The sequence below is a fragment of the Onychomys torridus genome, unplaced genomic scaffold (genome assembly GCF_903995425.1).
Source record: "Onychomys torridus unplaced genomic scaffold, mOncTor1.1, whole genome shotgun sequence".
NCBI classification, from domain to species: Eukaryota; Metazoa; Chordata; class Mammalia; order Rodentia; family Cricetidae; genus Onychomys; species Onychomys torridus.
In genome coordinates, this window is record NW_023412756.1 from 332,005 (window position 1) to 359,612 (window position 27,608).

The 27,608-nt window shown below is 40.2% G+C and overlaps 1 pseudogene and 1 gene segment (V, D, J or C); both read right to left on the reverse strand.

Moving 5' to 3' along the window:
* Positions 1 to 692: 692 nt before the first annotated feature.
* LOC118575830 lies at positions 693 to 20,384 on the reverse strand (annotated as a pseudogene).
* Positions 20,385 to 26,943: 6,559 nt separating this feature from the next.
* LOC118575831 lies at positions 26,944 to 27,437 on the reverse strand. The segment is given in 2 exon segments: positions 26,944 to 27,239; positions 27,317 to 27,437. Coding segments are annotated over 2 exon segments (417 nt in total).
* Between the last annotated feature and the right edge of the window lie 171 nt (positions 27,438 to 27,608).

Here is a 27,608-nt window from a genome sequence, read left to right on the forward strand (position 1 = left end):
ATGGACCCTGTTTAAATCTATTATGTACTCTTTAGGCATAATAGCAAATGCTTTGTTTCAATAATCTAGAAGTTATGACATTTAGATGTAACTGAGTGTGAAAGGTATGGAGAATCCAAAGTAGAAATTATTTCTAAATTGGCCAGTTACTGCCATGCCAAGGTCAGCTGAGGTTCAAAAAGATGTTTACATTTAAAAAAGTTTTCTAAGACCAGAGAGATGGCTCAGCTGGAAAAGGAGAGATTCACAACCAAAAGGACCAGAAATATTACTATGTACCGCATGTTGAGAGTAACCATGAGAAACAGGCAAATGTGACTCTACAAAAACAGAGTTTTTGATAATCAGAGAAGGAAATGACACCAAAGCCACTCTGCCCTTAGGGAGTGAGAAGCATACATAGTTAGAGAAAACCAAGAGTTTTTTTTTCCAGCTCTGAATTCCTGGACTTGGTGAGAGCAGAGCGCCCCCTGCTGGTCCATACCTACTCAGCAGGGAGGTTTGTGTCTGGACTCACAGGGAAGCCCTCTCACTGTGTCTCTTGCACAGTAATATATGGCTGTGTCCTCAGTGGTCACAGAGTTCAGCTGCAGGAAAAACTGGTTCTTGGATGTTTATCTGGTGATGGAGATGTGGCTCTTGAGGGATGGGTTGTAGCTGGTGCTACCACCAGAACTTATGTACCTCATCAACTACAGCTTCTTCCAAGAAGACTGTCTGATCCAGTTCCAGCCATAACTACTGGTGATGGAGTAACCAGTGACAGAGCAGGTGAGGGACGGTGTTTGAGAGGGTTTCACCAGGCCAGGTCCTGAATCCTGGAGCTGTATCTGTGACAGGATACCTTCAGAAAAGAAGAGACAATTCTGTCAATCACAGGTTGTCACAACCCCTCATGGACACATGTATGAAATGGTAAGACTCACTAGGAAGGGTTGTCACCAGATACAGAAGACCCAACAATATCATCTTCTAGGCTACACCTCTTTTTCCTCAGAGGTCAGCCTCCTGTGAGAGAGATGTGAGCTCCCACAATCCAACAGGGGATTTAACTAAGAGCTAGAAGGTACATTTGCATGTGGGGAGTCAACCATGTCTTTATAAATGGGTAGGGTAGATACTACTTGATTTGTCTGTTACACTGTGGCCATCCCTGTATCTGACTTCCTGTAATTTGAGTCTAGAATAAGAGAGCATGAGGACTACAGGGATCACAGGAAACACACCCTGGCATGAACAACCTCCACTTCCTAGTCCAACCTCCCCAACTAAATTCTTTTCCTCCTGTACTTTTTTGGTTACAAGTCAGTGCCAACCTTCTTTTCACACTCGGTTCCTGAGTTCCTGCTTTCTGGTTAGTAAGCTCACCTTTTTCTTATTCAGGAGATGGGTTTCCATGTTTGTTAGGACAGTATAAAACTGTCCTATTTTTGTTGTGCAGAGTCCACACATACATCTTGCTCTATCCAGTCAGTAGAATGTAGAAGAAACACATGCATAGAGGAGGAGCTGGGCAATCTGCACATTATGATCCTCACCCAGGGATCCCACTCATTGCTTATTCTGTCCTGGCTTACAGACACCTGGGTTAGACTTGTGAGTGTATCAAGGGAGTAGGTGTGTGATTGACCATCCACAGGGACTAATTATTAAAATACAGAGGAATTTCTTCTTCTTCAGGTTTCTGTACAAATGAGGTTCCCCTTGGAGTTTACCTTGTGTGTAAGTGTTTGGCCACAATATTAGTCATTCTGTTTTTCCTCATTTCCTTGTAATCTTTATGTAAAGTAAGTCTGTTTTTTCTTCATTGAACATACACTTTTCTTAAGGAACATATCATGATTACATTTTCTCCTTCCTCTTCAACTCCCACATCTTCCAACCTGCCCTCCCATAAAGATATACCAACTTGCTGTGTCTCTTTAGAAATCAAAATGTATTCTAATGTATAATAATAAAATAAGATAATAAAAGCTCAAACAAAATCTAACACATCAGAACAAGACAAATAAAACAAACAGCAGGAAAGGAGACCAAGATGGCCTTAGAAACAGGTGCAGATACAGAGACCTCCTGATTTACATACTCTGGATTCCCATAAAATATTAAATAAGAAGCCATACTATATAGGCAAAGGAACTTTTGGATAAGAAATAAATGGATAAAATGATAAAAGCCATGTGATATTATGAGACAAGGAATCCCCAAAAATACATTGGAATTTGATTTCTGATGACCATCTACTACTACATATCTAGCCTGTGCTTAAGAGTAGTTGGTTTCCTCAGTGAGACTCTCTTAGAGAAAATTAAGTTTTAATGTGAAAGTGGTTATCAACTGGAGATAGCTTCTGAGTAAGGGATGAGCACAGTGTCTTATTCCCCTTTCAGCTCTAGGATGCCACCTGGTGCAGACCCCTGAGGGCCTTGTGCATAAAAACCTCAGACTTTTGAATATGTATGTGCAACTATCCTACTTTTATAGAGGCCTTATTTCCTTAGTGGGTCCATCCTCTCTAGTTCTTACATTCTTTTTTCCTCCTCTTCAGTGTTCTGATAGTCTGAGGGAATTTGATGAAGACATCTCATATAGTGCAGAGTATCCAAGGTCTCTTACTCTCAGAATATTGTCTGTCTGTGGGTCTCTATATGTGTTCCCACGTGCTGAAGGAGGAAACTTTTCTCATCATGGATGAGCAAGGCACTGATCTTTGAGTGTAAAAAAAAAATCATTGAGAGTCATTTATTGTAATCTTCTTTTATAGAACAATAATATTTGTTTTTATTCTAGGTTCCTGGCTATCTTATCTAAGATTTTTGCTCACTCAAGTAGTATAGCATAGGGTTCTATTTCTCATATGGACCATGAGAATCATATATTGATGGTTACTCCCACAAGCTTTTTACCATCATTGTCCTAGCATATCTTGCCAGCCAGTTACCACAATAAATCCAAGGAGTTGTAGCTTATGTTCATGTTACATTTCTTCTTTGGATTCTACTATTCTGTTAAGTTTCCATACTACCCCTGAAATGGCTCTTACATTTAGCTCTCATGCCCTTCATTCTCCCTGATACTCCCATTTTCCTCACCCTCCCCTTTTGGGTCCTGCCTTCCAGCCACCCCCATGCATCCACAATTATCTATAATAGTTCCTTTTCCTACAGCAGATCTATCCTCTCCACCCAAGTACCTTAAGACTTGCAGCTCTTTCATTTGAACCCAGGACTTAAATTCTGGCCATGCATGATTTATTCTTGACAGAGGGCTCAAGAATAGGAATAGCAATTTGATGGAGACTGTATCACTTAAGAACACCCAACATTTCTGTTTGGAGACTACGGACCATAACTTTCATCAGCAATTACAAATATTAAGTTAACTTTTGTTAGATAATTGGCTATCCTGTGTGATTGTTGAATCTGCCATGAGAAATCTAACAAGTGTAAGGAAAAGGAGCTTGAAACTGAAAGCTTGTCCACATAGAGTTAATCCTAATGGCAAGAACAAGACCACTGCCAATTTGAGACATATTTGAAGCATGTTTGATTTTTATTGGGGTGAACCCAAGAGCTTGCCCTGGACTGACTCCTAAATCAGATTAATGAGAACATCCTAAAACCACCTCTTGGGTCCTATTTAAGGAGTAATATTATGAGTAGTTTTACCGAAGGGAGACAATGGGGCAATAAGTAAATACATATTCTGAAAGATCTCATGTTGCCACCCACCTGTTGATCAGGAGGATACTGGGAGGGTCATTGTGCATAAATATTTTAAAAACTCATATTAGGAGAATTTGTGATCTTTTTTAATGTACAAGCAATTAATAATTGTTTTTCCAGAAGGTAACAGGTGTGTGTTTCTCCTGCTTTTTTTTCTTTTCTAAGTCCTTTTCCTTTTGTCAATATGTTTGTTTTCTATATAGAGAAAGAAAGGTCACCAGTTGAATGGTGGGAACATTGGAAGCATCTGAGAGGAGTTGGATATGGAAACTGATCAGAATACAGTGTATGAAAAAACATGTTTTTCAAAACTCAGAAATAAATAAGTCAATTGTAATAAAATAAATAAGAAAATAAAAACTTGTGCAATATTTGACAAGGGATTTCTTCTGTGTTTGAAAATTGGAGTCTGAATTAAAAAAAATAGAAAATTGGAGACTTCAGTAGCTGTTATTCAGCTAATAGACTTTGAGAAAAGTGTCCAGAGAAGCTATTGATTCGACACTTCATCTCACTTCTGTCCTGTTGATTATTAGCTCCATTGTTTCCCCTGCTGGTCCTGAGCTCCCCTGCAGGTTGGTATGCCATGGCTTACACTCAAGATTCTCTGTCTGTCTTGAGCAGTGACACATCCATGCTATTTTAGTGCTCAGAGAGCTCAGCCAAAGGAAGGAATATCTCTTCTTTTACTGTATATACTGAATGGACATGGAGAAACTGATTTTAAGTGTCTCTATAGTTATTAATATTCTTCTTAATGCCATGGTCTTCCATGGTGTCATTTGGGTCCATTCCACACTATCCACAGGTACTATAGAATTATTACAAAGAATTACAACATTCCAAGTAACTGTGCCTAGGAATAAAATATGCATCTTGTTTAGCTTGGCTCACCATAGTTTGCAGAGAATCATGAAGCTGCCTTAAGAGGCACATATCATAGGTTTCCATGTTAGAGTCCATGGTGTGTTGCTCTGACTGGTTAAAATCAATAAAGTGCAGATTGTTCAGTAGCCAGACAGGAAGGATATGGTAGGCAGGACAAGGAAGAGGAGAAGGCTGGGAACAGGATGGCTGGGAGGAGACACTGCCAGGTGCTGCCATGAGAAGCAACATGTAAAGACACTGGTAAGCCACAAGCCATGTGGCAAAGTATAGACTAACAGAAATGGGTTAATTTAAGATAGAAGAAGTAGATAACAAGAAGCCTGCCATGGCCATACAGTTTGTAAGCAATATAAGTTTCTGTGTGCTTTCTTGGTTGTGTCTGAGCGACTATGAGACTGGTGGGTAAGAGAGATTTGTCCTGACTGTGGGCCAGGCAGGAAAAATCTAACTACAACTTACACTCAGGATTATCTGTCTGTCTTGAGCAGTGACACATCCATGCTACTTTAGTGCTCAGAGAGCTCAGCCAAAGGAAGGAATCTCTCTTCTTTTACTGGATATCCTAAATGGACATGGAGAAACTGATTTTAAGTGTCTCTATAGTTACTAATATTCTTCTTAATGCCATGGTCTTCCATGGTGTCAATTGGTTCCATTCCACACTATCCAAAGGTATTATAAAATTATTACAAAGAATTACAACATTCCAATTAACTGTGCCTAGGAATAAAATAAGCATCTTGTTTACCTTGGCTCACCGTAGCTTGCAGAGAATCATGTAGCTGCCTTAAGAGGCACATACCATAGGTTTCCAAGTTAGAGTCCATGGCTACTGGGAAACTGTGTGCCTTTCAGTTCTTAATGAGCCAAGATACTTCCTCAGGTGGTGAAGCTTTCAGGCCCACCTCTGTTTCTCTATGTTCCCTAGAAATCTTCAAAGCATATAGAAGCTTGATAAGATACTTGGTCATAGATATTAATATTTTATATCCATATAACGTACAAATACCATAGTATCCTGTTAAGTACCATTGTAATGACCGTAGAAACTGCTGTTATATTGTTTTTCACAAGAGTCTTGAAAGTATTATTGTTCACAGTAAACTTGTCACAGCATTAGTTTTGCTATGGCCCTCCATCCTGGCCTAGTTCAAATTCAGTTCTCACTGAATAGAATCAGAAAATCCTGGCTCAGTAAGTAACTTTTGGTGCTTACAAGGTTAGTATCAACTGGACTCATATAATTGTTGAAGAAATTTTTTTCCCAAATCCTAGGAAAATAGTTCATTTCATATTCATTAAATATTGCTCAATATTTATTTATTTACTTCAGTATACCTGGAGGAAAACACACCTTGTGTCCAGAGTGTGCTCAATATGCAGGTCCACTGTGGTCATCATAGGTCACTGGCAGCCATGTAGGCTGCTCTTCACATCAACATTAGGTAACAGACCATGGATCCTTGGTTTTTGTCTTCATATTGTGCTGTTCAGTGAGTTGTGTTGGTCTTGATGTCAGTAATCCCATATTCTATAGTCTGTTTTTTTCCCAAAATATCTGAATACAAACTGTCAGTGTAACAGAATCTAGACACGGCTGACATCTGCACCAGTAGACTCTCTTTCCTTTTAGAGAGAACAGAAATGTGTAACCCAACTGAATCAACAACAAACATCACTTCTTCCAGTGATGCTTCTCTAATTCACAGGTATAACATTTCAATTTCCCTAGCTTCAGCAGCAACAGAGAGTTTCATCGCATTAAGCATGGAGGCAATGTTAACAAGAAAACACCAGCAAGAAGCAGAAAGTGGTGATAAGGAAAAATCTGTTGCCAATGGAAGAGAGTTAGGCCAGAAACAGTAGATGACATCAGCTGGCATGTGCACAATGGTCACTCAGACTTTTCCACATTGTGAGCCTATAAGAAATCTTGAAAGAAATCATTACATGGGACATTGGGTTGCAAACGAATCATTTAAAGGATTCAAATTTCTAATATGCATGGTTTGAAAAAATTTAATTTCCTCTACTCTATTAGAGCATTAATACATTGGAAGCAGGAAAGAGTAGACATCTTGTTTTCCATCTATTTTGATGATAACATTCATTCAATGAAGATCTCGATTCTACTCACTCTGAGAAGAAATAAATTTAAATGATTTTAGATCATTTAAATTACTCTATAATTTTCCATTGCTGCTATCATCACCAAGTCTTAAAATTACAGATCTTTGTGGAAAACATGAAAAGTTTTATTCTTATGTTTATTTCACCATAGCAGGAGGCAAATGGATATCTGAGATGCAGCATAGAGAAATAATGATATGCTTATTAGAAATTAAGGAAATAGCAATTCTTATAGACTATGACATAGCAAAGGGCCTCTAGAATATTTTTTAACAGGAAGGGGAAACCACATATTCTAAAATGTAAACAGATATATGTGTTTTTGTGAGGAAGCACTTGATGGCAATTCAGAATTGTCTATATGTGAGCAGCAATTGGAGGTTCTGAATAGGCTACTCAGTTCCTAAGTTCCTCTGTTTAACCTGGGACTTCTCTGTAGGCAGGTTTGTGTCTGAGTTCGCACTGAAGTCTCCTCCCATGTTGCTGGCACAGTAAAATAGGGGCTAGAGTGCAGAATTAAGGAAACTTGGATATTGGAAATATCCCTACTAATACTGCCTCATGAAGTCCCAATCTCAAACTGTGTCTCCAATAGTCCATAGTATGGTGCCAACATATTCTAACCATTTCTTGTGTGCTGTTAGACCCAGTGAATATGATGATTTGTTACATAGAAATCAGACAGTTCAGGTGAGTGACAGGATCTTCAAGGTTATTTATGAGGCCAGACCTGATTCCTACAGCCATGCTAGGGGCACCTCAGCCAGGGCTCAGCTTTCAGTCTAAGAATGGACGCTGGTGCTATTCTACTTGGGGAGTCACTAGAGGTTATTAAGGGAAACAGAGTGCAGGTTAATATTCCTGCCTAGACAGGGTGATTTACCTGGTGATGCATAGAAGAACTAGAGGAACTGACCTCAGGGAAGTTTTCTTGATCCCTACCTTGTTAAGACCTTCCCAAACAAATCAGAAATGATGTGGGTCCTGCCACCCAGACATTGCTCTGTGATCATGAGGATGGCCTCCTCCCCTTCCTTCATCCTCTAGGCTGTGACTTCCTCCCATGACCCTTTACACTGTTTAGTTGGATGCATGGCCAACATTAGAGAATCCTTACAACTTAGAACAGTCTGTCAGTCCTGGCTTGCCTGGCTTGATGTCCATCTACTTCTTTATCTCTGTACGTCTCATATTTGAGTCCCTGTATCTTTATTCCTTAATTTTGGGCCTTAGAGAAACAGGTCCTCACACTGGGGAGACAGCTGTGCAGTGCAGAATTTTAGAGACTCCCACCTCTATGCACACTCTGCTAACATCTTTGTGATTCAATGTTAATTCAGGGATATTTTTCACACATTATATCTCATCTTGGGTTTGTCTAGAATTGCCCCAGTGGTCATTTATAATTTGAAAAAAGCATCAGATTACTGAGTTTCAAATTTTTTAATTGAATAGGGGACACATAGTATAAGGCTACTTATCTCCTGAATTGATTTTAACACTTGCATGAGGCACTGTGTTTTATAGTCTGCTCTTGGGTTCATTACCCAATCCCATGAAACTCTGTAAGAGGAGTTCACCAATTACAGTTCAAACACTAATTGTGCAGGCATAGGTGTATCTACACACATAACTTATAGTTCTTTGCTTGAGTTTGATATATATATATCCCAATAAACTTATCTTGTGTCAGAGAACAGTACAGCCATAATATTAAATATAGAAGTTAGGCAATGGTAGCACATGCCTTTAATCCTAGCATTCCATAAGCAGAAGATCCATCTGGATCTCTGTGATTTCAAGGCCACACTGGAAATAGTCAGGAAAGGTGACACATGCCTTTAATCCCAGGAAGTGATGGCAGAAAGCAGAAAGGTATATGAGGCTTGAGGACCAGGAACTAGAGCTGGTGAAGCTTTTAGGCTTTTGAGCAGCAGTCCAGCTGACATTCACTGGATGAAGAGTCAGATGCTTCCAGTCTGAGGAAACAGGATCAGCTGAGGAATTGGCAAGGTGAGGTGGCTGTGTCTTGTTCTACTTCTCTGATCTTACAAATACCTGGCTTCAGGTTTGTTTTTATTAATAAGACCCTTTTAAGATTCATGCTACATTTGCTATATTAGAGGTGGTTTCTTTACTGACACATTTAGAAAAAAGTAATTATCAGCGTAAACACATAAACATTTGTCTTTAACCATAATGCAAAACTATCACATTTTTTTGTGCAAAACAATCCAAATTGGGGAGTGAATAACAGCAAAGTCTTTAGACCAGAGCCATGCACAGTGGACCTCATGAAATCCATGATCTGCATTACAGTGTTGGAACACTCTTGCAGTGTATCAGTGTCAGTATTGGGAGCAAGGCACACAGTCCAGGCACAATACAATTGACTTGATCTGCTAAATAAATAGACAAACAAACAAAAACACATATAAATAAATAAATGCCTTTGTTTAGACAAGAGAATGCCACTGTATACTCTGTTGTATCTTTTTTTTTTTGTTACTATGGTTTGAATCAAAATAGTCAGATTGTATCCACAAAATCCATGGCACTCAGCTTTTGTACAGCTAAGGTTAATGTGTGTTCTCCTAATTAACAAAACAAAAGAGAAGAAAAACAAAGAGCATACATAGACCTAAATGATTGGATTCAGACATGTCAAAGTTCCAAGAGAGCCAAGAATCAATCAAAGTCATAATTGGGCCTTGCTGCTTCTAACAAAAGAGGTGTATATGTGTATGTATCTGTTTGTGTATGAGGGAGATCATTTTGCACCATACGGTGATGTCCATTCAGTATTATTTATTGTCAGTCTAGAAATTGAGACAATGGCAGTCCAGTTTCAGAAAACAGGATAATGAGCATAAAGGGCTCCTGACAACATGAACTAGACTCTTACATTCCAAATGTGTAATCCCATTGCTAAGTCCTGAATGTTACCTGAGTAGGAGCCAAAAATGTTGCCAAAGATTTCACACTCCACATCAAAATGAATTTTGAAATGTGTTTTCATTTGCCCAGATATTTTGATTGTATTTTACTGGCCAAATGTAGACAGATGAATCTCTCTATCATGCCTGTTGCCAAGTAACCACTCAAAAGCTTTATATTATTTAAAAATGCTCAGCCATTAGAACAGACTTGTTACTGACTTGTACAATTAAATTAACCTGTATTTCTAATTATCAGTGTGAACATATGAGTATTCATGTAATATGACATTTTTAATCACAATGCAAAACTATATACTATTTCTACAAAATATACCAACTTTGGGAATGAAACGCGCTTAGAGCAAAGTCCTTAGGGCTGGACCATATACTGTTGACCTCATGAAATCCCTGAGCTGCATTACAGCATGGGTAATAGAGCTGCAGTGATGTGTCATCCCCATTCAGTCTATGACACATTTCTCAGACATTACAGCAAGTGCTTTGTGTCAATACTCTAGGAAATGCTCTGATATACAAATGTATCTGAGGGTGGAGGGAATAGAGAATAGAAAATAAATCCATTTCTTAATGGGACAACAAGTATAATGTCAAATTCAGCTGTGTTTCAAACAGCTGCTTTTATGAAAAAATTATTCCTAAGACTAGAGTTGCCACAGCTGGTAATGGCTAGATTCACAACCAAAATGACAAGAAATAGTACCACAAACGCCATCTTCAGAGACACAGGGAGGAAAAAACAAATGTGACTTTATCAAAACACAGTTTTTCATGATCGGAGAGAGAAATGACCGCAAAGCCTCTCTGCCTATAGGAATTGAGAACCAAAACCAGAGAAAACCAGTTTTTATTACCAGCTCTGAATTCCTGACTTGATTAGGGCTGAACGCCCCCTGCTGGCACAGAGCGCCTCTGCAGGGAGGTTTGTGTCTGGGCTCATGCTGATGTTCCCTCACTGTGTATCTTGCACAGTAATAAGTGGCTGTGTCTTCAGTGGTCACATAGTTCAGCTGCAGGAAGAACTGGTTCTTGGATGTTTCTCTGGTGATAGAGATGCGGCTCTTGAGGGATGGGTTGTAGTTGGTGCTACCATCATAACTTATGAACCCCATCCACTCCAGCTTCTTCCCTGGAGACTGCCTGATCCAGCTCCAGTAACCACTGGTGATGGAGGCACCAGTGACAGAGCAGGTGAGGGACAGCGATTGAGAGGGTTTCACCAGGCTAGGTCCTGACTCCTGAAGCTGTATCTGGGACAAGATACCTTCAGACAAGAAGAGACAATTCTGTCAATCATAGGTTGGTTGTCACAACACTTCATAAACACATCTATGAACATGTAACACTCACCAGGAAGGGCAGTCACCAGGCACAGAAGTCCCAACAGTGTCATCTTCTAGGCTACACCTCCTTTCCCTCAGAGGTCAGCCTCCTGTGAGAGAGATGTGAGCTCCATAGTCCAGGAGGGGATTTAACTTAGTGCTAGAAGAAGCATTTGCATGTTGTGAGTCAGCCTTGTCTTTATAAATGGGGAGGGTGGATACTTCTCCATTTGGCTATTGCAATAAGGCCAACACTTTATCTGACTTCCTGGACTGTGAGTCTGGAATAGGAGAGCATGGGGACTACAGGGATCACAGGAAACACATCTTGGCATGACCAACCTCCTCTTCCTAGCCCATCCTCCCCACGTCCATTCTGTTCCTGTACATTTGTATTCTCAGGTTAATGCCAACCTTCTTTTCACACTAGATTCCTGAGCACTGTCTTTCTGATTAGTAAGCCCACACTGGTCCTGCTTTTCTTCCTTTTCCCACACATGCAATGTGTTTCCATATTTCCTGGAAAATTGGGACAGTGTCATATTGCTGCCTCACTGGTTCCAAACATATTTCTTGCTCCATCCAGTCTGTGAAAGGAAGAGGAAAAAGAAGCTGATAGAACCTCCTGGGAGCTCTGTACACCTTGAACATTAGTCAGGGACAACATTCATTCTTTATCTTGTCTTGGGTCACAGGGCACCAGCTTAGACACATGATAGTATCATCAGAGTTGGTGTTTGATAGCCCCACCACAGTGACTAAAGATATGGATACAGGGGACATTCTTCTGCCTCAGGTCTCTGTACTGACTGAGACTCCTCTTAGAGTTTACAGCATGTGTCAGCGTTTGGGCAAAATATGAGTCCTTCCCTCTTTCTTCATTCCCGTAGTAATTTTTAACTTATGGGCAAGTCTTTATTCCTTGAATATAGATTTTTCTCATATAATATATCCCAATCAGAGATTCTCCTCCCTCTTTAACCCCCAAGTTCTCTCTTTCCCCTCCCATCCAGATACATAATCCTGCTGTTTCTCTTTAGTAAACAAACATGCTTCTAATGAACAAAAATAAAATAAAATGAATTGAGTTCAAACAAACACTAACACATCTGAACAGGACAAAACAAACAAAGAGAAGGAAAGGAACCCAGGAAAGGCAGAAAAAACAGGTGCTGATGCAGATGATGTAAACACCTGAGAGTCCCATGAAAACTCAAAATTAGAAGACATACTATATAATCAAAGGAAATGTAGGATAACATAAGAAATAAACAAAAAAATAACAAAAAGCCACGTGATATTATGAGACAAGGGACCTCGAAAATGCATTTGAATTTGATTTCTGATGACTATCAATTGCTGAAAATGAAGCCTATGCTTGAGAGTAGCTGGTTTCTTCAGTGAGTCTCACTTTGCAAAACTGAAGTATCACCTGAAAGTTGTTATTAAATGGAGACAACTTCTGGTCTAGGGATGGGTGCATGTGTCCACTTCTCCTTTCAGCTCTAGGACGCCATCTGGTGCAGACCCATGCAAGCCCTGTGCATGCTGCCTTAGTGTCTCTGAATGTTTATGTGCATCTGCTGTGTTTCTTTAGAGGCCTTATTTCCTTGGTCCTTCTATCATCTCTGGTTCTTATGCTCTTTTGTCCTCTTTTTCAGTGTCCCATGAGCACTGAGGGGAGGGATTTGATGAAGACTTCTCATATAGTGCTTAGTGTCTAAGATCTCTCATTCACAGAGTTTTCTTTGGCTGTGTCTCTGTATGTGTTCTAATCTGCTGCAGGAGGAAGATTCCCTGATAATGGCTGAGCAAGGCACTGATCTTTGAGTGTAGCAGAATGTCATTGGGAGTCATTTTATTGCAATCTTCTTTTTATAGAACAATAATATTTATTTTTATCCTAGGCTCCTGAACTATCTAGTCTCAGATTCTTGGTCCCTCAGTAGTATACAGTAGGAGTTCTGTTGCGTGAAGGGGCCTTTTGCCAATACATGTATTTTTGATTACTCCCAGAAGCTTTTTTCCACCTCTAACCTAGCATGTCTTGAGGCTGGATACCATTATACTGTTTAGGTTTTCACACTACCCCTCAAATGGCCCTACGTTTTGCTCTCTTTACCCTTATTTTCTCTGTTGCCCACTTTTTCCTCAACCTCCCCTTTTGATCCTCCTTTCTAGTTTCCCCCCATGCATTCACAACTATCTAAACTATTTCTTTTTTCTTCAGGTGATCTATTCTATCCACCCCATTTACTTAAGACTTAAAGATCTCTCTTGTGAATCTGGATTTTCAATTCTGGCTCTGCATAATCCATTCTCGACAGGAAGCATGAGAATAAATACAGGAGTTGATGGAGACTGTATTACTTAAATGAACACAACATTTCTGATCACAGACTAGGCATCATTTCACCAGCAATTAGAAATATTGAAACTAATTTTTTGTTAGGAATATAATTGGCTATCCTGTGTGATTGTTGAATCTGCCATGAATGAGATAAGGAGTTTAAGAAGAAGGAGAATTAACCTGAATACTTGTAGAGATGGTGTTAATTCCAAGGGCAAGAATACAACCAAGATTACAATCAGAGCCAAACTTGAAGCAAGCTTGATTTCTATTGGTGTACACCCAAGAACAGGTCAGTTACTGCCTTCTAAGTCAGGTTAAAGAGAGCAGTCCTGAATCCACCTCTTGGGACCCCTTGAGGAGTAAAATCCTGAATAGTTTTACGTAATGGAGTCAATGGGGCAATAAGGAAAAAACAAAAACCTGAAAAAACTTCATATGGCCACCCTCCGTTTGATTAGATGGGTTAAGGGAGGGTTAGGAGGAAGGGTCAGGGTATTCTCAAAAACAAATCACATCTATGGGTTGGAAAGGTCCGTTTCCAGGAAACAGAGAACAACTCAACTCTCACAGCAAATAAAAATTTACTTTTAAAATACAGAGTAATCGCTCCTGCCTTTAAAATGTAGTTAGGCAGATTGCTCCATAGAACAGAAAACAGGCTTCAACAACACGTTTATTGTCTTTTCATCAGCTAATGGTTCTCTAGGCTGATTCCAGTTCTCAGAAGTGGCAAAGAGGGAAACACAAAATATCAGTGATTTCATATCTTTGCAGTGGTGAGTCCTTTGGTGTCTGGCCAGTAGTGATTAGCTAGGTCACATGACATTTCTATTTTTAACTTTTGGGGAAAATTCAGACAAAATTTCATAGGGACTGCAACAGTTCATGCTCTCACCAACCGTGTATTATGATTCCTCTTTCTCCAATGTATCATCAACATTTGGTACCATTTTCTTCCTTAATAAATGGCATTCTTGCAGATATAAGATGACATCTAAATCAATTTTTTTAATTTGCAATTCGCTGATGCATGAAGATGTTAAAAACTGTAAGAAAGGTTTATTAGCCATTTGTGTAACGGATGTGTTTCCTTCCCTTGAAAATCCTGTGAATTTCTCAAAGCAGCACTGCTGTATGACTGTAGAGTGAATTCATTCTTGACCTTTCAATGGCTTAGGAGATAACTGTGTAGGTTGTGCCAACAAATCAGGAAAGAACCCCCTTTCTGTGATTGTATGGAGTTTCACACTCTACATGCTTGGGATGCTCTCTCTGTCTTTTGGGTACATGATCCATTATCAAAACTGTGAGGTCAGGATGGTCTGGTGGAGCACTTACACTGCTGTTTGGTCCCTTTGAGGGTCAGAGCAGCAGGGAAGCAGAGTGACAGAATGATTGGGGTTGAGATTGAGACCTGCATGATCATAGTCTATTCCTTTAAAATAGCAGGATACAAGATCAACTCAAAAAAATCAGTAGCCCTCCCATATACAATAGACAAACAGGCTGAGAAGGATATCAGAGATACATCACCCTTTACAATAGCCACAAATGATAATAAAATACCTTGGGGTTACTCTAACTAAGAATGTGAAGGACCTATATGACAAGAACTTTAAGTCCCTGAAAAAAGAAATTGAAGAAGATGTCAGAAAATAGAAAGATCTCACATGCTCAACATAGGCAGGATTAACATAGTAAAAATGGGGATCTTCCTCAGACAGGCCCCAGGTGGAGCTCCAGGAGTCCAATTGTTGAGAAAGAGGAGGGACTGTAAGACCGTGAATGGTTGAGACCAAGAATGGAAAAAGCACAGGGAAAATAGCCAAAAGAATGGAAGCACATGAATTATCAACCAAAGTCTGTGGAACCCCCAACAGGATCAGGCCCTCTGGATAGTGAGACAATTGAATAGCTTGAACTGTTTGGGAGGCATCCAGGGTGTGGGACCCGTACCTGTCCTTAGTGCATGAGCTGGCTGTTTGGATCCTTGGGCTTATACAGGGACACTTTGCTCAGCCTGGAAGGAGGGGACTGCAGCTTCCTGTACTGAATCCACCAGGTTAAAATGAATCCCCAGGGGAATCTTGGCCCTGGAGCAGATGGAAATGGAGGGGAGGGTAAGGGGGGAAGATGGGGTGGCAGGAGGGGGGAGGACATGGGAACCCATGGCAGATATGTAAAATTAAAACACAAATATAATAATAATAAAGAAATGCTCTATAAAATGACAAAATATTCTCATCTTGATCCAATGATATTTTGAGACCATGGCTTTTAGTACTTCAGAAAAATGTAGATAAATTATAGGATAAAGACCTGTTCTCTTTTGACGGAAAAAAAAAAAGGCAATCTTACCAAAAGCAATCTACAGATTCAACACAATCCCCATCAAATTACCTACACAATTCCTCAAAGATCTGGAAAGAATAATACTCAACTTAATAAGGAAAAACGAAAATCCCAGGATAGCCAAAAGAATCCTGTAAAATGAAACAACATCTGGAGGCATCATGATCCCTGACTCATGCTCTACTGTAGAGCTACATAATAAAAACCACTTGGTACTGGCATAAAAACTGACATGTGGGCCAATGGAATCGAAGTGAAGACCCTGACATTAACCCACACACCTATGAACATATAATTTTTGACAAAGAAGCCAAAAATTTACAATGGAAAAAAGAAAGCATCTTCAACAAATGGTGCTGGCACAACTGGATGTCAATGTGTAGGAGGCTGCAAATAGATTCATATCTGTCACTGTGTACAAAACTTAAGTGCAAATGGATCAAAGACCTCAACATAAATCCAGTTACTCTGAACCTGATAGGAGAGAAAATAGGAAGTAGTTTTGAATGCATTTGCACTGGAGAACACTTCCTAAATATAACACCAGTAGCACAGATACTGAGAGAATCAATTAATCAATGGGACCTGTTGAAACTGTGCAGCTTTTGTTGAGCAAAGGACACGATCAAGAAGACTAAGCAACAGCCTACAGAATGGGAACATGTTGTCACCATCCCCACATATGACAGAGGGCTGATATACAGAATATATAAACAACTCAAGAAATTAGACATCAAAATGCCCTACAGTCCAATTAAGAAATTGGCTATAGAACTAAGCAGTGAATTCTCAACATAGGAAGTTCAAATGGCTGAAAGACTTTTAAGGAATTGCTCAACATCCCTAATTATCTGGGAAATGAAAATCAAAACAACTCTGAGATACCACCTTACACCTGTCAGAATGGCTAAGATCAAAAACACAGAAGACAGCTTATGCTGGAGAGAATGTGGAGCAAGGGGAACACTCCTCCACTGCTGGTGGGAATGCAAGCTTGTACAGCCACTTTGGAAATCAATATGGCCGTTCCTTAGAACATTGGGAATCCATCTCCCCCAAGATCCAGCTATAGCACTCTTGGGCATATACACAAGGAATGTTCAATCACTCACAGGAAGTGCTCTCCTTGTTACCTTGTGGTAACAAGGGCATTTGTTCAGCTATGTTCATATCAGCATTGTTTGTAATAGCCAGAACCTGGAAACAACCTAGATGCTCTTCAACTGAAGAATGGATATAGAAAATATTGTACATATACACAATGGAGTGCTACTCAGCAGAGAAAACCAATGACATCATGAGGTTTGTAGGCAAATGGATGCATCTAGAAAAAAATCTTCCTGAGTGAGATAACCCAGACTCAGAAGCACAAACATGGTATGTACTCACTAATAGGGGCATAGTAGATGTAAAACAAAGATGACTAGACTGCTGCACAACTCCAGGGAGGCTACCTAGAAAATGGGACCCTAGGAAAGACACAGGGATCACCCAATGACAGAGAAATGGATGAGATCTACATGAACAACATGGACGACAATGGGAGCAATGAAGGGCAAGCTTTGAGGGAAAGAAAGCTTAGGGGAACAGAAGACCCCAGCTTGATCAAGAACAGCAAAGGAGAACAAGGAATAAGAGACCATGATAAATGATGACCACATGACAACAGGAATTTGCAGAGTGCTAGAGAGGTCCCCAGAAATCCACAATGATACATCCTCTGTAGACTGCTGGCAATGGTCGAGAGAATGCCTGAGCTATCCTAGTCTGGTGATCAGATATCCAAACACCCTAACTGGCATGCTAGAACTCTCATCCAATAAATGATGGAAGTGGATGCAGAGATCCTCGGCCACGCCCCAGGTGGAGCTCTAGGAGTCCAATTGGCAAGAAAGAGGAGGGACTGTAAGAGCGTGAATTGTTAAGACCAAGATTGGAAAAAAGCACAGGGAAAATAGCCAAAAGAATGGAAGCACATGAATTATGAACCAAAGGCTGTGGAGCTCTCAACAGGATCAGGACCTCTGGATAAGTGAGACAATTGAATAGCTTGAACTGTCTGGGAGGCATGCAGGCCGTGGGCCCTGGACCTGTCCTTAGTGCATGAGCTGGCTGTTTGGAACCTTGGTCTTACACAGGGACACTTTGCCCAGCCTGGAAGGAGGGGACTGGACCTGCCTGTACTGAATTCACCATGTTTGAATGAATCCCTATGGTTAGTCTTGGCCCTGGAGGAGATGGGAATGGAGGGAAGGGACTGGAGGGAAGGTGTGGGCAGGGGCAGGAGAGGCAAGGACAGAGGAACACATGGCTGATGTTTAAATTGAAAAACAAATATAATAAATAAATATATATATAAAATAAATTGAAAAACAAACAAAAAACAAACAAACAAACAAATAAATAAATAAATAAATAAATAAATAAAATGTCAATCAGTAAAATTCTGACAAGGTGGAGAACTTGGGAATTGGTCATTTCGCTGGCAGCACCACTGATTTCTCTCACTGGGCTCCTTTGCATTGCTTTTACATCACAGGGATAAACTCTTAACCTCTGGGTGATGTGTGTAATTATAGAAAGCCTGCTGTGATAGATTTTACAACCCTCTGGCCTGCACTTCCATCACTTAGCATGATGCTTATGAGCTGCTCCTTCCTACAAGAGAAATGATAACATTAAAATGAGGAAAGAGAAAGGGGGTTTTCTGCAGAAGGGAGATACCAACACTCACAGGAAATACCCCAATCTTCACACTGCTCTGGCTCCATTAGTATGAAAGTTCCTATCCTTGTGCACAATAGCAACTGTTTCCAGTTTATGTTAAACTGATAAAATTTAGTGATGTGTCATTAGAATACTATGAATCAGTGTTATCCAAAGTACTTCTATATGCACCTTTTATTGATGTATGGGACTTCAGGGAAAATGTAGAAAATCAAAGGCACTAAGGAATCTGTGAGAAAAGTGAACTTTCCTGTGCTCAGTGATTTCTACAATTTAAATAGCAAAGATGGCAGTTTAACTATTTGTGTTCACACATTTTTAGACATTCAAGTGAAATTTCTAGCAACTTTATTCACATTGTCCTTATTTTTCTCCTATTTTGTATTCCTTCATTTACTCCTTGGTTGTACTGGAAGGATTATATGGTAACACATGTTGTAATTAATTAACTAGCATAAGTACAATGCCATGTAAGACAGTAGTGAACAATGCATCTCCTGCAGTCTTAGTAGGTAAGCTGTTGTATGCAGTTCAGGCCTCTCCCATCTGAACCCAGAGTTAAACCCAAGCATCATTCATTGCAGACGGAAGATGCACATTGTCCAGAAAATCATCGTACTATCACCATAGGAAGCTCTGCATCTTTGAGGCAGAATGGATGAACATCTGCCTCCTGTACCTTTGGTCAATCTCGGTTCCTCCATGGGTATGTCGGAGTTCTGAGGAACAGACAGGCTATCTTCGGGATCTCAGCACAGGGGGAAACTCTCTAAATTCATGAAGGAATATCTATACAGTGTTTAACAATTCCTTATGAAAAAGAACTGTCAGTATTGGAAGCAAGGCACAGAGGCAAGGAAACAATACAATTGTGCTGATGGTGGGATTTGGTATTGTTTATAGTATATCTAATAATACTGTTTTAAAAAAAACATTCTGAGCATATCTTACCTCAGAATGCACTTATCAACGTGTTTATCATTGTGTCAACAATACACCTGGGCCTGGATTCTCCCAGCTCTTTCTGGAATATATGGCATGCCTTTCAATAATCAAGGAAATCAAATTAGTCCCCACCCCTAACTTTATTTGTTTTTAAAACTAATGGCTGGTTCTATGCTTCCTCAGAATGTGATCCTGGTACACAGAGCAGAGTCAAATCTTTTCTGGGTAATGCTCTGCATTTTGTTCAGTTCAGAGTGTGTTGTATATTTAAATGTGTATATCAGAACTGAAGACAGACTTATTTATTTATTTATTTATTTATTTCAAAGATTGAGGTTATGTCTGTATAGAGGAATCCTGGGAAAATGTGATCTATGATTTGAAATCACCAGACATAGAGTATTATAACCCCTAATGTCCCTTTGCTGCTTCTGCTGTTGAGCTGGAGGTCCCTGTGTACTCATTGCCCTCTCCTAGACTTGAACACTTTGCTGGAAGGTTTGTGTCTCAGCTCACAATTCCCTTCCCTCGCTGTGTAGAACAGTAGTACATGGCAGTGTCTTCATTTCTCAGTCTGCTCATTTGAGGGACAATGAGTTCTTATAATTGTCTCTGGAGATGGTAAATCAACCATTCACACACTCTGCATAGTATCTTCCATTTCCATCATATTTTATAGTTGCTACCCACTACAACCCCTTCCCTGGGACTTGATGAACACAGTGCATCCAGTGATTACTGAAGGTGATTCCAAAGGTTGCACAGGAGAGTTTAATCGACCCTCCAGTCTGTACCAAGCTGCCATGAGGTTCTATCAGCTGCACCTGCCATTGGACTCATGAAAACACAGAGAACCATAGTCAGAATCTGTCAGATATATCCAATATCCCTCTTACTCATGTCCTCTTTCACAAAGAGAATCTGTTCCCTGTAAATTACCTTTTATAACAGCAAAAGTAAAAACCCAACTAAGTCTCAATTCCATGGTGAGTGGTCTGTGTTTAGTGCTGATGGGAAGATCTGGCTGAAATCATGATTTTGTTCTATATTCTTTTTCTGGTTAAAGTTTCACCACATTTTATCCATTTCATATTTTTTTGTACACAAGTCATGCGTTGTATCTCCTAATGTGTTCTCCTTTTAAAAAACATTCAATTTAAAGGGCATCACACACTGTCACATTTCTTCATGATGTTCGGATCTGGTGAGTCATCCTAGTACCTGGGCTTGTGCTTCTTGTTGCTGGACACCTGAGAGAGCTCTTGGTCAGAGTCAGACATGTCTGGTGAAGTTTCAATATCCCCCTCACTGTGATAGGGACACTTTTGATTTTATTTCATTCTAGTAGTTCCTGAAAGTATGGATACATGTTTTATTTTCAGAAAATGTACTTGATAGTGGAAAGCATCACATTTATAGTCTCACATGCTAAGCATCAATCACAAGGATCCTTGTTTAACCATCAGCATAGTTGCAGAAGTGAACACATATCTCACCCTGAACACATCCACAAGTGGAAGGTGACATCACCTTGTAACTTTATTTTGTACCACTCTGTTATGGGGCATTTACCCACCAACTCCGCAGCTCCCCAGAGTTCTCTTGAGGGTGAGTAGCAGGAAATATTAGATAGAAGGATTTATACTGCAGAGATAAACAGATAGAAAATAAAGGATAGCATCGAGAGGGCCTGGAACCTTTTCCAATGTGCCCTGTCTCTACCCCAGAGTATTTATAGAGATGCCAAGGGGTGGAGCAAAAGACCCCCTCCCCCAGCACAGCCAAGTGCAGACTGTTTCAGACACCTGCACTCAGGCCCATGGACCTAATCATCTTCTATGAGGACCTGCTGGCTAAAACCATGAGGAACCCGAAAATGAGCTCCCATACTTTGGTTTTTAGAGATATTGATGCTGTTCTATGATTTTGTTAATTCACAGTCTGTTACCCATAAAAATATTGTCTATTCTTTCACTTGATTTGAATCGTTATTCTTATTATCTACTTGTCTTTTTCATTTGTATAATGTAGAACTTTTCCCCTGTACTAGGAAGGGTGTTCTCAGGGAAAGAACCAAGGGAATGTAGAAACACCAACACACATTTGCAATATTACTTTATAACCCAGGGCTATCTTCCCACTGACTGCCCACTAGGTATTCATGGAACTTGGTAGCTGCTCTGTTCATAACACTGGATGCCTTAAAGTTCACTTATAGTGGGTAGCCATTCCAGCCTTGGCTTGGAAGTTCCAACCCCCATCAGGATTTCCATAACAGTCTGCCTACAATGTGGGGCTGAGAGAGGAAACTAAAGACCCAGCGAGATTTGGGATCTCTTTGCTTCCTGGACCCTGGAAGCTGGAGGCAGACCAAGTAGAGTTCTCCAGAGAACACCACCAGATTGTGCCATACCTTTGTCAGAAACTACAATCTAGCTATCCCTTCATTTGTAAGTTACATGACAAAATAAACCTCCTTTTTAACTATATGGAGTGGCTTTAATAAGGTCACCAATATTCACTAATCAGGGTTGGGGGCCTGGAAGCTCCCTGGAGATACAATATAAGAAGATCCTCTGATATTAATTCTGTTTTGGAAGGCTGAAAGAGATGGAGACGGCCATTCACAGAGAATTGTAACTGCAGCAGCAGCAATCAACTTCATCTACAAGCAGGCATGTTATGTAGGCTAACTTTCTCCTTCCCACCAGGTCCCATGGTCCCGACAAACCTTTCTTACCCACAGTCTCACAGACACTTATAAAATAATGACATAGAGGCTTACATTAATTGCAAACTGTATGACCTATGGCTCCAGCTTATATTAGCTAGCTCTTTCATCTTAATTCAACCTAGTCCTACTCATCTATGTCTTGCCACATGGTGTCCTGGCTTACTGGTACTTTCACTGTGGGGGACCAACTCCTACCATTATTTACCTCAGATACTTTTGAGGAATGAGGGTTAACAGACTTAGTTAGAAATAAAAAGGGGAGAAAAAACAGAGAGAAATGCAGGATAGACTTAGGTGGTCCTGGATCCTTATCTACCTGCCCAGAACTTAGTTCCAAATATCTATTTATCACAATGCCAAGGGGTAGTGTTTCTAGAATTTCTAGCTGGAGAGCTCATCTCCAGGTTCTGCCAAGCCACCCGCAGTCCCACAGCCCACTTATATAATAAACACACAGATGCTTACATTATTGAAACTGTTGGGCCATTAGCTCAGACCTACCATTGTTTAGTTTTTACACTTATACTCAGCCCATTTCTGTTAATCTATATGTTGCCACATGTTCTGTGGCTTCACCTGCTGTCTTTACATGTGGTTCCCTAGAAAGCAGGCTGGCATCTTCTCCTCTCCCCCTTCCTGTTCCCTAAACTCTTCTCTCTGCTGGTCTGCCTATACTTCCCACCTGGCTAATGGCCCGTGTTTCATATATCAATAAAGCATAGCAACATATATCCACAACATACAGGGCATCCCACATCATTTCCTTGTAGCATGAATCTTAAAAGTTCTTATTAATGAAATCAATCCTGAGGCCAGTTATTGGGGTGAACACTGGGAGGTAAGAGAAGCAGAACAAGCCACAGCTATCTCACCTTGCTAGTTCCTCAGGTGATCCTATTTCCTCAGGCTGGAAGCCTCTGAGTCCTCATCCCAATGGCTCTCAGCTGAACTGTGCTGCTCCAAGCCTGTATGCTAAACCAGCCAAATGCTTAACTAATTAAATGCTTAACTCCCCCTGGTGCCTGGTTTTCACACCTTTTATATCTTTCCCTTCTGTCTGTCACTCCCTGAGATTAAAGGCTCACTTTCTGGGATTAAAGGCTGGGTTTCTGGGATTAAAGGCATGTGTCACCATAACTAGCTGTTTCTAAAGTGGACTTGAACTTACAGATCGAGCTAGCTCTGCCTCCCAAATGCTGAGATTAAAGATGTGCACCACCACCGCCCAACTTCTGCTTGGCTTACTCTTCCCATTTTCTAGCCACCATTTGTGGTTCTGTATCTAGTGGCTGTCTCTTCTCTGACACCAGATAAGTTTATTTTGGGGAACACACAATATTTCAGGGGACATAATACCCACCACATTTCCCCTGTTTTTGTCTAAAATTTAAAAAAGCTTATAACTAATACAAGAAAAATCATATCCAATAAGTATATACAATAAACATAGTCAAGATTACATTAATGATGTCTAGTCCATTAGCATTTGACAGATTCAGGTGAAAAACTCCATTTTATATAACAATGTCCAGTCCAGTAACATTTGATAAACTCAGACAAAGAAAATTTTGTTACTTCTCCTATGTAAAACAAGTAGGTCCTTTTTAAATGTAGATCCAGTAAATGACCTTTTTATCTGATCATATCCACATTCTCTATTTTTTCTTTTCATATTAGCTTCAGTAATCTACCTTTTGTCATTTTTATATTTTTCTCTTTTTCTTTTTAGTGTAGATTCAATAACCTACCCATTTATCCTTTTATTTCTTTATCTATTTTCTCAGGGTAGATTCAGTGATCTACCTCATATCTATATTCTCTTTTTTCTTTTCTTTTTTAAACAAAACCTCTGAATCTAATTTTCATGTTCAGCTTTTTTCCTGACCATTAACAATTAACAACTTGTAACCAACCATCATAAAAAATGACAATATCCAAAACTCTTTAAACGACCGAAAACCTCCCATCCCACCTTTTGGGGATGTGGGCATTTTCTTCGTAATATTACTTCCATCTTTAGGGGATCCTGAAAAGAAAATTTGGGGGTTAATTGTCAAGTCTTGTATCATTGGTCCAGCTGCTGCATAATGAGAAATTTCAGGGATTGTCACAATTCCTTGTTCAAGTAGTGTGTCAGGCTGGATCATCTCAGCTAGCCATCTCGAATTGTCCTGAGTAGTTTGTAGTCCAAAGTCGATCTTTCCGTGGTGTTAATCAGCTTAATGGCTGTAGTGGATAGCCATCCCAGCATTGGCCTGGAAGTTCCAACCCCCATTGAGGCTTCAGTAATGATCACGCCCACAATGCGGGGCAGAGGAGGGAGCAGAAGACTGAGGAGCAAGAGGAGGTGGCTCTCTTTGTTCCGGGATGCTGGACGCTGGAGGTAGACCGAGCAGAGTTCTCCAGAGAACACTGCCGGACTGCCCTATACCTTTGCCAGACCCTGCAACCTACCCCTTCATTTGTAAGTTACCCTACAAAATAAACCTCCCTTTTAACTACGTGGAGTGGCCTTAATAATTTCACCAATATCTGGCGCTCACATGGGGCAAATTCCAAAGGCCCAGGTGGCTCCCTCCCTCAGTCTCCCCCCGGCTGACGGACACCTAAACCCGCCTGCAAAAGTTCCATTTAACCAGGGGACACCTACACGGTCCCATTCCCGAAAGGAGAGATATGTTGTTAACGCATTTAGTGATACAATCTCTACAACTTCTAACAATACTTATTCTTGTACCTTCCTGTCAGGAATTGAATTAATGCATGACAGAATTGAAAACCTGGATTCCACATGAATAAACAATTTTCAGATGTGTCACTAAAATTCTAAGAAGCAGTTTTATCCACAAAACTTCTTTATGACTCTTTTACTAATGTTGCATGAGGCTTTATGGAAAATGTAGAAAATCAAATGTAGAACATCTGTGGAAAAGTGACAGTCTTATATATCTGTGTTTGGAGGAACTTTCCTATATTTAGTGATTTCCTTAATTTCACCAGCAAAGACAGCATTTTCACTATATGTTTTGAAACTCTTTTAGACTTTCACCTACAATTTCTAGTAACAATTGAGAGCAATATTGCCCAAAATTTTTTCTTGAATTTTGTTTTCCTTCATTTCATCCTAGGTTGTACTGGGAATGTTAAATGGTCACACTTGTTGCATTTGGTTAACTCAAAAAGGGACATAGACTTGTCAGTTAGTAGTGAAAGATGCATCCCCTGCCGTCTGAAGAGGTAAGCTGTTGCATGCAGCACAGGTGTGGCAGACTAACACGCCTCTCCAATCTGAACCCAGAGTAACATGACCACCATTCATTGCAGAGGGAAGGTGCACATTTTTCCAGAAATCATCGTACTATCACATAGGAGCTCTGCATCTTAGGCATGAGGATAGCATCTGCCTCCTGCTACTTTGGCAATTTCTTCTCCATCAGCATGGCGATTCTGAGGAACACACGGCTCCTTCGGATCTCAGCACAGGGGGAAATCTCTCAATTCATGAAGGAAATCTATACAGTGTTTAAACAATTCCTTATGAAAAAGAACGTCAGTATTGGGAGCAAGGCACAGAGTCAAGGCACAATAAAATTGACTTGATCTGCTAAACAAATAGGCAAAAAAACCTCAAAGAAATAAATAAATGATTTTGTTTACACAATAGAGTGCCACTGTCTACTCTGTTGTTTCTTTTTTTCTTTTTGTTTTTAATGTTTTAATCAAAATAGTCAGATTGTATCCTCACAATCCATGGCAGTATTATTTTTATTTCTGGCACTCAGCTTTTATGTAGCCAAGGTTAATGTGTATTCTCCTAATTAACAATACAAAACAAAAGAAAAACAGAGAGCATACATTGACCTAAATGATTTGATTCAGACATATCAAAGTTATAACAGAGCCAAGAATCAACAGAAGTCATAATTGGGCCTTGTTGCTTCTAACAAGAGAGGTGTATGTGTGTGTATATCTGTTTGTGTATGAGGGAGATCATTTGCACCATACAGTGATGTCCATTCAATATTACTTATGGTCAGACTAGAAATTGAGACAATTTAGTTTCAAAGGCAATCTAGTTTCAGAAAACAGGGTAATGAGCACAAAGGGCTCCTGACAACATGAACTAGACTCTTACATTACAAATGTGGAATCCCATTGCTCAGTTCTGAATGTTACCTGAGTAGGAGCCCTAAATGATGCCAAAGGTTGCACATTCCATATCAAAATGAATTTTGAAATATGTTTTAGTTTGCCCTGATAATTTGATTGTATTTTACTGGCCAAATATAGACAGACAAATCTCTGCATCCTGCCTGTTGCCAAATAACCTATCTATCTATCTATCTATCTATCTATCTATCTATCTATCTATCTACCTAACTACCTATCTATCTATCTATCTATCTATCTATGCATGCTATATGATATATATCATACACACACAAATATATGTGCTTGTGTGAGTGTGTGTGTGTGCAACAAATTATCACTTGTTTCCAGAGCTTGTTATTTTTGTTTCATTAAAGAAGAGCATGTGAATGGAAGTGGTCACTGATAAAGATGTAGTCAAGATATTGTGTACAGTAGGGGGCATCACGAATCAGCTTCATTTCATTGTTTAATGTCCTTTTGAAAAGTCAATAAAGACATTAAAGGACTCTGAAGTGATAGACAAATGGACACTCAGAATGATTATTTCTGAGCAAGGCTCCAGGCTAATCTTCTCTGTCATCTCAGTCTCAAGACAGCTTCCTGCTCCTCCACAATTTCTGAACACTGAGGATGTGGTCGTAACACTGTGTCTCACCCATTAATAGATAGCAGAGTCCTCAGAGGTCAGGCTGCTGAGCTCCATGTAGGCTGTGCTAGAGGATGTGTCTGCAGTCATTTTGGCCTTGCCCTGGAACTTCTGATTGTACTTTGTATCACCATTTCCAGGGAAAAACCATGCAATCCTCTCCAGACCATTTCCAGGCCTCTGCTTCACACAGTTCATAGTGTAGCTAGTGAAGGTGTAGCTAGATGCCGTGCTGTAGAGCTTCACTGAGGCCCGAGGGCTCCCTAGCTCAGCCCCAGACTGATGCAGTTGGACCTGGGAGTGCACACCTGTGGGGAGAAAGGCAGAGTGTATGTCATTGTCACCTGAATGTATCCACTCTCCACAAGTCAGGAACTTAGGAGACCCTTATCTGTAGCTTCTTCTACAAGGAAGAGGATGACCCAGCTCCATTCATGGTGAGGACCTTGTGTACCCAGTGACAGTGGAGAGGACACATATCTTATGTTGTTGTGGGTTGTGGTCATCTCTGTATTTAACACCATAGATGCACATGGTTTGCATATTACGAGGCAGGGTACTTCTTAAATAAGGACTTAGTCCAGCTGGAGCAAAGGAGGGAGAGGAAGCTTAAGGTAGGCTTCAGGATGCTGAAGGCCAACTCCTTCTAATCCTGTCTGATGAAGTAGCCAATTCCT